General features: G+C 34.9%; 1 protein-coding gene across 5 annotated transcripts in view; it reads right to left on the reverse strand.

Annotated features, from left to right (window-relative positions):
* Positions 1-13,155, reverse strand: part of Senp1 (SUMO specific peptidase 1) — a 61,223-nt gene that overhangs the window by 24,820 nt on the left and 23,248 nt on the right. For 4 of the 5 annotated variants that reach the window (XM_004863101.4, XM_004863098.4, XM_087200037.1 and 1 more), the window contains 6 exons: positions 8,124-8,227; positions 7,765-8,042; positions 5,936-5,990; positions 1,979-2,017; positions 627-711; positions 236-391 (listed from right to left, as the gene is read on the reverse strand). In XM_004863101.4, coding sequence (XP_004863158.1) covers positions 236-391; positions 627-711; positions 1,979-2,017; positions 5,936-5,990; positions 7,765-8,042; positions 8,124-8,227 — 717 coding nt within the window. The remainder of the gene's footprint in view (positions 1-235; positions 392-626; positions 712-1,978; positions 2,018-5,935; positions 5,991-7,764; positions 8,043-8,123; positions 8,228-13,155) is intronic. The other variant, XM_004863099.4, reaches the window with a different exon arrangement.

A 13,155-nucleotide genomic window follows, 5' to 3' on the forward strand; every position in this document is an offset into this window, starting at 1 on the left:
ATAAATTTAGTAAAAGCTTTTTCACTGAAGTTGCTAAATGCCACTCATAACTGTTTCATCAACTGTCAATAATCCTTTAAAAAAAAGTGAGGACTAGTATACAACATAAATAAAAACAGAAATATTCAATAAAACTTAAATACCAGGTATCCTATTGCTTTATGTTTGAAATTGTCCAAAAATTCTTTATAAACATAATAGCTGCTAGTTGAATAATTTATAGTGTGAACTTTACCTCTGTAATTTCAGGAAATTCATCTTCACTATCACTTAACTTATGACTTTTTTTTTCTGTTTCTTGGGCAATCGTGACAGGGATTTCCTTTTCAAGAGGTACACGAAGATGCAGTTCTACTGAATCATGTACTGAATGTTCCTGCTCCTGCAATCTCTGGAAGACAGAACTTCAGCATAAGTGGGATAAAATATAGAAATCTACTTGTCTTATTATATATACTGAGTCGTTCTGGCTGGACAGACCAAAAACATACATCACTTACATTAAAATGCTATGCTACCACACAATCTTGCAATAACAATAGCAATCATCAAAATCCAGATAACTTTCCAAACTAGTAACAACTTAAATGTGCTATTTACAATTTTATCTCAATTTTTTTTTTTACCTGATTTTGAAGCTGTAATGCTAGTGCTTTCTGCTCCTCTATCTGGCGCAATCTTTCTCGGGCTCGAGAATCATAAACGCTAGTTCTAGAAAATTAAAAGTGACAAATGTAGACCACCCTTATGGCAAAATACACTGTTGATACACACAGTGAATATCAAATGTAGAACCTTTACTTAGAAAGTCCAAAATCCTGCACTAACTTATACTTCACCACATTTATGTTAAGACAGACTGAAACTACATGGAGTTACTGAAATTATTCTAAAACTTTTACTGAAATATTCAAAGATATTATCATGTTGCTCAATGTGAACAATAGACTTTTACAGACATCTGTGAATAGGCAGTCTTTTTTTAAGCATATTTCTAAAATTAAAGTGACTCAAAAGACCAAAAAAAAGAAGCTGCTGGGTGTGGTGGCGCATGGCTGTAATCCCAGCAGTAATCCCAGCAGTTGGGAGGCTGAGGCAGGAGGACTGCCAAGAGTTCAAGGCCAGCCTGGACTACATAGTGACCTATCTCAAAAAACAAACAAAAAGAGATTATGATGAAAGTAAAGTTTCATTCTGGAAATCCCCAAACAGAATTAAATCTCAAAGGAGAAAATAATACATTATGGAGGTTTTAATTAAAATATATTTTTGACGATTTACAAAAAAATGAATGGGGGTTTGGAAAACTAAAAGTATGTTCACAAAACTGGAGACTAAATTCAGTGATTTTGCAAACTCTAAAATTATTCAATAATTTAGTTTTACCTATACCAAAGTTAAGGGCATTTATTTTCCTTTCTATAAATACTTAACTTTGAAATATATGTATTTATTTGGTACCAGGGATTGAACTTGGGTCCTTGTGCTTGCAAGACAAGAGGTGGAACCACTGAGCTAAATCCTCGGCCCTGAAATATTTTTTAATTCAATTTAGCTTCAACAATTATTATAGAGCTAAATAAACATGAAATAGAAATATCCCAACTTTTACCACTTAACAATTTACCCCAATTGTCACTCGGGCACCACATTTATTTACATACTAACTATCCCAAGCATCATTCAGGCAGGTGTCATTTTCAACCAGTTTATTCTTGTACTGAATAAATTTGATAAAACTTGTCATTTTTGTATTTCTTGTTACCCTATAAAAATTAACCAAAAAATGCCATTTTTGGTCACCCTCTACTTAGGTAATTGGACTGGTAAGTGGTTAAAAGCCCTATAACTAAAGAATACAAATAGGTAATTCTTAATAACTAAAAGTAATCAGGATGATTAGTTAATTGCTTCCTTTTGTCTAAGTGACAATGAAATGACTATAAAAGAAAGATAATACTAAAAACAAGCAACTTACAATTCTTTGATCCACAGCTCTGCCTGGAAAAAAGTAGGACTATGTGTGGGAGAAGAAAGATGAGCAGGAGGTTATGAGAAATCCAAATATTTTTACCAACAAAAACATTCATTTAAATAGTTTTTAAGAATACTTTGCAATGAGGCAATAAATAAAAGGTGCCTACATGACAAATTGTAACCAAGAATGAAACAACACAAATGAGTTATTCGCATACATTAAAAAGATGACCTGAGGTGCAACAGAAAAATTAAGCTTGACATAGCTTCCTTTCTTGCATGAAAGAACATTATGTGAAAAAGCACATCACTTCTCCAGATAATGTTAAGCTAGAACAGTGATGATGAACCTTTTAGAGACCGAGTGCCCAAACTGCATCCTAAAACCCACCTTACTTATCGAAAAGTGCCAACACTACAATTAAACCTGACTATCTGATGCTTGGCTCGCTGCTGGGGTGATCTGGCTCTCGCGCCAACACAGAGGGCTCTGTATGCCCGCTGCAGCACACATGCCATAGGTCCACCACCACTGAGCTAGAACACTACTCTTTCCAGAGGGTTCATGCTAATAGACTTAGTAATGATTTAACTAAATATTATGGATTCTTAGACTTCTTGTCAGTCTGACTGAAAATATCAAAAACCAAATCATAGCAGATACCTACTCACAAAATATTCCATTATGAAATGGCTAATGAGCCAAAGCAAAAAAACAGCAACAATCAATTCCCTTCCACCCGGCCCTCCAAAGAGACAATCCAAGTGAATAATGCTTAGCAGAGTCACTGGCATGTTACTTGTCCTAAGAGCTTCTTGTTTTTCTCAACTTCATCTCTTTGTAAATCTCTAAGGGATCACAGAAACAAATGGAAGCACAAATACTTTTCTAAAGGAAATCTTTAGATATACAGAACAAATAGTGTCAAACTGGGAGTTAAGAGACTGGATCTCCTGGAGCTGTCCCCATTTAAGTCTTATAATTTTGAGCACAGCATCTCACTTTTATAGGGTCTGGTTTCAAGATCTGTAAAATATGGTAGATTAGTTGTGTTCTTAAATCTCTATAATTTCTCTGAGTAATGGCAAGAACAAGGCTTACACGGTATCCCTTGCTCCTTAGCTTAGGTTTTGAAAATCAGTATTCTCAATCATCCTTGAGCTGCAAGCTGGCAATGGAAAGGCTATTCTACTATCTCTTCATTGTCACTAAGGTTAACAAGGGCTTATGCGCCGGCACAGTGAAAACTTAACTAACAATGAAAATAGAAAGCCACAGAGATCAGTGGTAGAACTGTGAAGGCTGTTTAGTGTGTAATACCAAAAACAAATGAACACGAGATGACGTTTATTACATGATATAAAGACGGGACAAAAATCACTCAGAATTTCATAGCAATGAATGTTATTCAAATGTCTGCTTCCTTTATTAAAGTACAAATCTGATGAAGACATAAAATGTCTATTTTATAACCTACTGTATCCTCTGCAACTAAAATAATCCCACAGAGTAGACACGTTGTATTAGCCAAATAAATGAAAAATGTAGGGGCAAGTGTTTTCTCTTCAATGGCTCAAAGTATCTGCTGGCTTAAGAAAGTCAAATGTAGGAAAAGTTTGCTTTTCTAAAGAGGTCATGCATTATTTCTCATATAATTGAAGGAAATATAATTGAAAGAAAACACTAATAATAACTACAACTTTTTTTGTACACTCAGTGCTTTATATATACAACTCTGCTTTGTTTTATGTATTAAGTCTCATGATAATCTCCATATTATTTAATCCTCAACATAATAAATAGCAAGGAATTATTACTTATACAGATGAGAAAATTGAAGTTTGGCAGGATAATTTGTCTTGAACAGCCAGGATTAGAAATCTTACCTGTCCAATTCCAAAGACTGTGTTCTACTAATGTTAAAAATACCATTCAGCAAACCAAAGCATTAAACAAAAAGGGGGAAAAATGAGTACTTGGAACACTTAAGAGAGTGTTTCAGACTTTCTAAAAAATTCATTTATTTAGCAAGGATTTATTTATTAAGCATCTCTCACATGCCAGGCACTATGATCAGCACTGGGTGGTAAGTGCAAATGTATTAGTAACAAACCAGGTACAAGGATAGGTAAAAGACTAATGTTATCTGGAGAAGACAGAGAACTCTTCTGAGGAAAAAATAACTGGATCAGATTTCAGAAGCAAAGTAAGAGTTTACCAAGTGAACAAGGAAAAAGAAAGAATTCTAGGTATAAGGATCTGAATATATAAAGGTAAACAGGTATAAAACAGCATGTCATATTCCAAGAAAAAAGAGCAAATATTCATTGCAGGAACTTAAGTGAGAGGCAGTGGTGGGAAATTATGGATAGAGAACTATCAACCATGCTTTGGGATAGGAGGCTCTAACTTAAACAAACAGCACTGTTTATTCAAGCTTACTCAACATATCATTGCTCAACTCATTCTTCAGTCATCACTAAGAGAAATCCTCCATTACGTAAAGGCAGATTTAGAGAAGAAGCAGAACTGAGAGCACTCTTTTTACCTGAGATCATCTTCCTCCCAAGAAAGAAAGCCTACTTCTTTTCACATCATGTGAAACATTTTTTAAAGTACTTTGCTTGTCATTCTTCCCACAATTCAATAGTTAAGGTATTAATACTGGCATTTTATTGATCAGTAAACAGAGGTTCAGAAGAATTGTATCTCCAAAGTTACATGAAGCTTGAAAAAGCCAAGAGCAGAATCCAAGCCTGACTCCAGAAAATACATAAGTAAAGAATCCATATTACAAAGTCTCCCTGAGAATTTTAGATTTATAGAGAATTTTAAAGACTACCTAGAGCCTAAGGAGAGCTGCAAAGCAGCAGTGGAACTGAGATGAAGAGGAACATTCTATTGTCTCTAATCTTCTCAATGGAAAATTCTTATCGTTATTCTAGTAACTGAATTGCCAAAGCCATGTGCCTTTGCTGTACATGGCTTTGGTAGTGACCTACTGGATAACAGAGGAAGTACTTGATGCCTCCAAGAGAAATAAAGTTTCACATAGAAGATTACATCTGAATTGAGATTTAAGAGATTAGTGCCAGATAGACAAGTTGAGGGAGAGAGGACATTCTAGGCAGAGGGAACACTGAATGTGAATGCAAAAAAATATGTATCATATTTACAAACTAATAACAGTCCAGCATATCAAAATGCACAAATCTATTTCTACTGTATATGGCTTTTCTCTCACTTTCATCATGTCTCTGCCCAGCTAGCACTTTCTCAGACTTGCCCCGATTACCCTAGTGTTCCCCAAGACTAAGCTATATATTATCCTATTTTACTTCTCTTCATTACATTTGTAACCACCAAGCATGTATGTTTATTTGCTTGCTACTTGAACCCTACTATTCCCCTCAAATGAAATACAGGTCCTTGACAGCACAGTGTTCGTTTTGTTCACTGCTGTCTCCCCCAAATGTCTACGCCAGTACCTGGCAAACGGGGCTCTCAATAAATACTTGGTAGTTAAAGAAAAGATTCAGTATGTGCAACAGAAAGTGTGGCTTGTGGAGGAAGTGCTTTGTATACCATACTTGGAAGTTGTGGGCTTAATTCTTTTCTGATAAGCCATGCTTGAAGGAGTTTAATAAGTGGTCACCAAACTCCTTTAATGAATGATCAGACATGATTTTCAGATCATTCTGTTTGCAGCATGGAAGATGGACTAAAGAACAAGGTAGAAGAATGAATTAGAGAACACAGTATGGTGGAAGATGGAATGAAGAACAAAATGAAGGCTGGAGGAAAGAAGATCAATTAGAAAGTCACTGAAAAAATTCAAATAATACATGAAAGAGGTTTGAATTGAGGCAACTTTATGTCATGTAACTCTTAGTGAAAGAAATTGTGATTAAAGGAAAGGAAACAATACGTTAAGAATGACCTTTTTCCTAAGTTTACCTGGGAGTTGGAGTCTGAGAATCTTTCACTTTGAGTAAAATCACAGAGTCTGATCCTAAACAAAGAAACACAAGAGCATTTCATTATTAATAAAATTCTACCATTATATTTTCTAGATGTATTAGCTTAAGTTCCTAAACTTTGTTATATTCTATTGCCATAAAAACAATATATCACAAGGACAAAGATAAGATGGAAGAGAAAAAGAGGTAGGTCCATTTTCATTGAGACAAGAAACAAGTCTTAATGAAGAGCTTGCCTCAGAAATAAGAAAATCACTCTGAAATACAAGCATTTTGTCCTTCAGCTTCTACTCCTAAGCCATACTTGCTCTCTGTGTTCCTGTTTCTGGGGAGTGAGAACATGTCAGGATTTCCTGAAAGTCTTAAGTTTATGATGTTCATAAACTTCATAAAGTTCATGAAACTGAATTAAGTGACGGAAGGGAAAGAAAAAGGGGAAGGGAAGGAGGAAAAGGAGGGAAGGGAAAGAGAGAAATAGTACTATAGAAGGAGTCTAAAGAGTGGAATTTTATCATTCTATTATTTATTTTTTGTGTTAAATACTCACCAAGGGCAGAATCATGTCCTCTAAAGGGCTATGATGACAATCTTATTTAAAGTATTTATTAAATCATACAAGCAAAGTAATAGTGCAATGTAGTATACTTGGTCAAGTCTAGTTCTAAGTATCTGCCACACAATGTATGTTTCTGGAGCTAAAGGGGTTTTTTTTGGCTTTTTAAAAATGACAGTTCACAGAAAATCACTTCATAAAATATAGTACAAGTTTTTATAGATGTGAGTAGCTATAACGATGCCACCAAATATTTTAATCTTTAATTGGGAATTTTCAAAAAGTGATGATTAACAAAAATGAACTGAGGAAGATGAGGACAGCCTTAAGAAACTGGTACTCAATCTATCAAAAGATCCCTATGTCTAACCACTTAATCAAAAACTTGTTTTAATTTACAGATCTAAATATATATCATTAAGTACATGTAGAATACATACCAAAACAATGGGACAACTATTACAGCGAAACCTTAAATAACATCAATGCTAAGAGACTGAATGTTTTTATAAGTTAAAAGTTAGGTAGAGGGCCGGGAATTTAGCTCAGTGGTTCCAGCGCCTGCCTCCCAAGTACAAGGTCCCGAGTTCAATCCCCGGCACCAAAAAACAAAGTTAGGTAGAAAGCTTTTTTTGGTTCCAAAATCTGATCATAATCACTCTCAAAAGCATAAACCTTCTATATAGGTTTAATAAGCACCACAGAGTAAATACTTGTACCTCACTATTTTTCAAAGCTCCTATAACTTTAGAGTATTTCATTTTCATTAAAAAGAAACAAGAAGAAAGTGCTGAATTGGACTGAATATAGCCTGAATCTAGGCTCTGCACAGGAAGTTAATCACTTAAATAAAATATTTTAATCAAATAATTTGCATCTTAGCCAGGTATGCATGCCTAGATGCATGCCTGCGATGCATGCCTGGAATACTGAGGGAGGAGGATCGTAAGTTTGAGTTTAGTCTAGGCTGCTTAGCAATTCAGGGAGACTCTGTCGCAAAATAAAAAAGAGCTAAGGATGTCACTCAATGTAAAGGCCCTGGGTTCAATCTTAAGTACTACCAAAAAAATTGCACCTTGATGTAGGAAAAAAAGAAAGAAAATTTTATTTATAGTTTCCTCAAGGAATGGTTAAATGAATTATATGTAAAGTTTCATACATGTTAAGGCATATGTATATTACAGTGTTGCCAGTAATACTTATAAACAGTTAAATTGCTGTTAGAATTAAAAATAGTTATTTATCATTTTTACCTTCAGATTGTGTATTTGAGACTGGTAAATTATCTGGCTGATGTGGAAGAGAATGCTGGGGCTGATGGCAAGGATCATAATCTTTGGATCCAAATGCAACATCTGGAACATAGGATGACAGGGAATATGCACTATGGGACAGCTGTTCCTGGGTAGTTAAAATGCTGGCCGATCCAGAAGATGAAGTATCAGAGCCAATGATATGAGATGTACAAGAGTTTCCATTTTTAAACAGGGAGTCTCTCAAAGCATCCTTACTGGAACTAAGACATCGTGACCTACCATGGAAGAATATGGTTTTAATATCAAATAACAAATTGTAAAATTAAATTAATCTGAAAGATACTTCCATGACTCACAGGTGTAAAGGAAAATGTGTAGTTGGTTTGGCTACAGAAAACTGTTTCCCTGTGACCATCTGTAGCAGCTGTCTGTAGATCTCTCTCTCTTCTTCTTGAACTGTCTGTAAGAGGGGGAAAAAAAGATCTTAAACATATGTGATGAGGCAAGTGTTTCTGGAAGTAGGGCTAGGTGGGATCTCAGAAGCTCTACCAAAGCTCAGGCAGAGTCCTAATGATCATTAACAACTATGGTTCATTAAGGATATTCAAAAAAATTATTAACTGTAATTACTAAGTATGTATAAGAAGAGATGAGTAAATTCCAGAGAGTATGTTTTATATATTATCAAGGATATACATAAACAATAGTGCAGAAGAATTACAGGATATAAATCCAAAAGGCCAGCAGGCAATCACCTTTTAAGTCAAACGATAGTTCCAAAAATAAAATATTTGAGGACTTCTAAATCAGGATTCCAACAAAACCCTTGAGACCTGATTCTTCTTCTTCTTTTTTTTTTTTTTGGTACCAGGGATCGAACTCAGGCCCTTATGCTTACAAGGCAGATGCCAGAACCACTAAGCTAAATCCCTGGCCCAAGACCTGATTCTTGCTAGAAAGATCACAAGGAAGTAGCCAGAATAGTCAAGGTCAATGAGAGGTAGATAGCTCTGTGTTATTTTCCTAGTCTACTCAAGTGTAGGTATTTTCCAGAGATGGTTTTCTTCTTCAACATTTATTTTTTTTTCCTCTAAGTTCTAATACATACTCTATCATACATTCATTTCCTTGAACATCTACTATAGCTCAGTCACTAAAGATAATGCATTGAATAAAATTCTTGTCCTTGTGGAGTTTACATTACAATTAAAGGGATGACAAACTTAGTTGAGTAGTATGAAAAGCATTAAAGGATATAGAAAGTGATAGAGGAGGAAGAACAGGAACAGGTAAGATCTCTCTAAAAAAAGTGATGTTTCAGCAGAAATCTAAAAAAAAGGAAGAAGTAATTCATAAAAATAAATGAGTATTCTAGATGGAGGAATAGCCAATGCAAAGCTCTGAGACAAGAATGTGCCTCAAGTGTTCAAGAAGTAGTAAGGTCAGTGTGAATGAACTGCAGAAAGAAATGAGGTCACTTAAGGAGAACCAGTTTACATAAGGATTTGTAATCATGGTAAAGCATCTACTCTATACAAATCCCTTGAAACAATGGGTTGTGTTCATTAAATAACATCTTATATACTATTTAATTCAACCATCTGTCTTCACAAAATAATTTTATTTTTTTGAGTACTAGGGATTGAACCTAGGGCATTCCCACTGAGCTTTTGTTTTGTTCTGATTTTGATTTTACAATAGGGTCTCACTAAGTCATTGAACTTCAACATGTGATCCTCCTGGCTCTCACAGTGCTGAGATTACAGGCCTGCGCAACTATACTTGACTAGTTTTTTCTTCCTGAATCTTTTATTATTGTTGTTGCTACACAGTAAATTATAATTACAATGTCAGTATAGCATTACTCATGTACTAGAATACATTTGACTTATTAGGTATGACAACTCCCTATCAAAAAAGGAACTATCCTTAATATTTGAAAAGCTGTGTGATAGAAAAGGAAGAACTAGCTAGCTGAGCATTTGGTAAAATAATAGGCCCAAGAAAAAAAAAACTTGCTATGTCCTATGTGGAAAAAAAGTATTTTATCCCTTAGACATTAATATTGTACCCAAAATGATGGTAATCTCCTCTAGTGTTTGTGAAGAGTCTGTTTACAGTATTGGAAAGGTAACTCAACAACAGCACAAAAATAATAGTTAGAAAAAGATAATTACCAGGTAAAAATTAATATCAATAACCAAATCTGTATTTTTGGCTATTCTACTGGAAAGAATATTTGAGAAATAAAATGGCCCATGCCTATACAATGGCACATGCCTATAATCCCAGCACTCAGGGAGGATGAAGCAGGAGGAGTTCAAGTTTGAGTTCTGTCTGGGCAACTTCGTGTGAACCCTGTCTCAAAATAAAAAGTAAAGGGCTATAGCTCAGTGGGGATATAGCTAAGTGATAAGAGTACCCCTGGGTTTAAGGCCCCTCAGTACCAAAACCATAAAATAAACATTTTTATATTAACAGCTAAAATTGCCACTGTGAAGATTCTTTAAGTAGAGAGCAGAACGAAACACCAATATAGGTTACTAAATTGGAAAAGAAATTTGTGACGACCAACAGTGATCTTTTATATACAGGAAAGGTGTGTTACCTGGTACTTTACTGATCAGAGTTTTTGCATCCCCGTCTCCCCAATATAAAGTATTGACTTTACTTTCTAAATATACCAAATAACCTAACTAATGCACATTAGAGTTAACAATAGGTTGTTTCCAGAAGAGGTAAATAAGAGAAGGGAAGGGAAATCATACTAACTGAGTTACAAAAATTTGTACCTTGTGCTCGCGAGGCAGGCGGCAGAACCACTGAGCTAAATTCCCGGCCCAATGAAAATTAACTCTTAATTAACCAAACATGTATTACATCTCCATTGTCCTACCACAGTGGGTAAAAAAATAAAAGCTTCAACTGTATACTCATATCACACAGAGGAAGGTAAAGCATATAACCTGTTGTGACAGGTTACTATACGCAGTATCTCCTGGCAACACGACTGTTATCCCCATCACATAATGACCTCAGGAGAACAATGAGAAAAGTGAAACAGAAAGGCTCTTGGTTCTATCCTAATGACATCAAGCACATAAGCAAAAAACACTTTCCACGGGGCATGGTGGTACACACCTGCAATCCCAGTACTCTGGAGGTAGAGGCAGGAGGAATGCCAATAGTGAGTTCAAGTCCAGCCTGAATGACATGGTGAGACCTTGTCTCAAAAAGACAAAAAACAAAACCAAAAAACCACTTTTCCCTCCTGTCAGGTTTTCTTAAGAAGAAATTTATAAATAAGGCACCAAGAATAAATGGATCACCAAGTAACTTTGCTAACACAAATTAAGAGAAACCTAGATCTAATGATTAAAAGCCTAATGTAAGAAACATAAAAGCCCCCTACAAATCATTTTCTCAATAAATGCAACTCCCAAGAAAATTTTCTTTTTGACCCCAAACAACCTCACACAGTTCATAAGTAATATACATTGAATAGGAATAAATTATCCACATATCCAATAATTGCCCAAGGTTCATTAAGCTTCTTTCAGCTTAAACTAATTTGTGCTTTAAAAAGGTTAAAGTTAAGAACTTTCCCTGTTTTACATGTTAATTTAGAGGTCATAGGGTTTTATCCTCTTTTTAAAAAATGGGAACAAAAAAACACTGGTACATTATATTCTACCTAGAACCATTTCAGACAAAGGAAAGATAGTTTAGGAAACTTTCTGAAGAATATATATAACATTTGGCTTTATCGAAAGAATGCACAAAAAGGTAAGTCTCTTGAAACTTCACACATGATCTTGTTTTAAAGCATCTGGTACTATAAAGTAAAAAGCATCTTTCCTTATAGTTTATTAAACTTTTTTACTTAAATGAGGAAATTAAGAGGAGAAGAAGCAGTAACTAGGTAATACATTAAAAGTTATAGGAGGCTAGGGCCGGTGATTTAGCTCAGTGATTCTGCCGCTTGCCTTGCAAGCACAAGGACCAGAGTTCGATTCTCGGTACCAAAAAAAAAAAAGTTATACGAGGCCAATGTTACTTTTCTTTTGCAGTGTCAGGGATTGAGTTCAAGACCTTCACACCAAGCTATATTCCCACCCAGCCTTTCTTTTTTATGGTCCCCCCCCCCCCCAGTACCAGGGATCGAACTTGGGACCTTGCGCTTGCAAGGCAGGCTTTATGTTTATCTTTTTAAGACATGGGCTTGCTAAGTCACTAAACTCCCCAAGCTGGGCTCAAATTTGCATCCTCCTCACTCAGTCTCCAAGGGTGCTGATATTACATGCATGTGGCCAGCTCAACGTTATATTTTAAAGCCTAATAAAGGACCAAGAAAAGTTTTAAAAGTATAAGAGTAACTAAAGTGCTAAATTTTATTAAGAAAAACTAGAATTAAAAAAAAATCTGTAGCCAGGAAATTTAGTGACATAGTGAGACCCTGATCTAAACTAAAAAATTTTTAAAAATTAAAATTGGACTGGCATGTAACTCAGTGTGAAGGCACTGGGTTTAATCCCAATCCAATCCAATCAATCAATCCTGTACTTTGTAAAAATCTGTGACAGATTCCTATAATTAAGCCATGTTCTGTAAGAGGCTCCATGACAAATCTGAGCTGTAAAACTATAAAACTTTAAGAGGATTCTCAATGAAGTTTTAGCAAATGAGTACACTGTTATGAATTATTTAAATAGCTTTGTACTCTCCCTTTCATTTTGCTTAATGGCTTTATAATATAAATTTCAAGTACATAGTTCAGTAATTTTCTCTTAAGTCCAAAATGTTTAATCTACGACAAAATTGTAATGCACTGAAGAAAAACAAGAATAAAACCATTACTTTTTTTTTAAAACCATTACTTTTTTTTTGGTACCAGGGATTGAACTAAATCATTACATTTTAAATGCTGTTTAATAAGTTCCAGAGAAGCATGTCTGGAAGCAACATGTAATGAACAAGAAACTATTTTTGCTTTATCATTTACAATTTTATTGTCATTAATATATCTTCTTTTCCAAACAGAAATTTACATCTTCCATAACAACACTATCCAACAGAAACTTCTGTGATAGAAATGTTCTACATCTGCATTGGACAATATGGTTACCACTAGCCACATGTGGCTAAGGAATACTTCAAATGTGACTAGTGTAACAGAAACAAAATTTTTCATTTTATTTAAATAATGTTTGTGGCTAGTGGTTACTCTACTGAATAGCATAGCTCAATGCTGCCATTTGAATCAGCCATTCTATATAGCCACCACTTCTATATTTCTAAATTCTTTCAAACCCATTATAAGATTGAATGTACAGTGGTAGCACCACCTTAATTGTTAATTTTATAGATAGGTCCATACTCCCAAAGTTG

The sequence above is a fragment of the Heterocephalus glaber genome, unplaced genomic scaffold (genome assembly GCF_053883595.1).
Source record: "Heterocephalus glaber isolate CG9 unplaced genomic scaffold, H.glaber_assembly_v1.0 deba00001733, whole genome shotgun sequence".
Lineage (NCBI taxonomy): Eukaryota > Metazoa > Chordata > Mammalia > Rodentia > Bathyergidae > Heterocephalus > Heterocephalus glaber.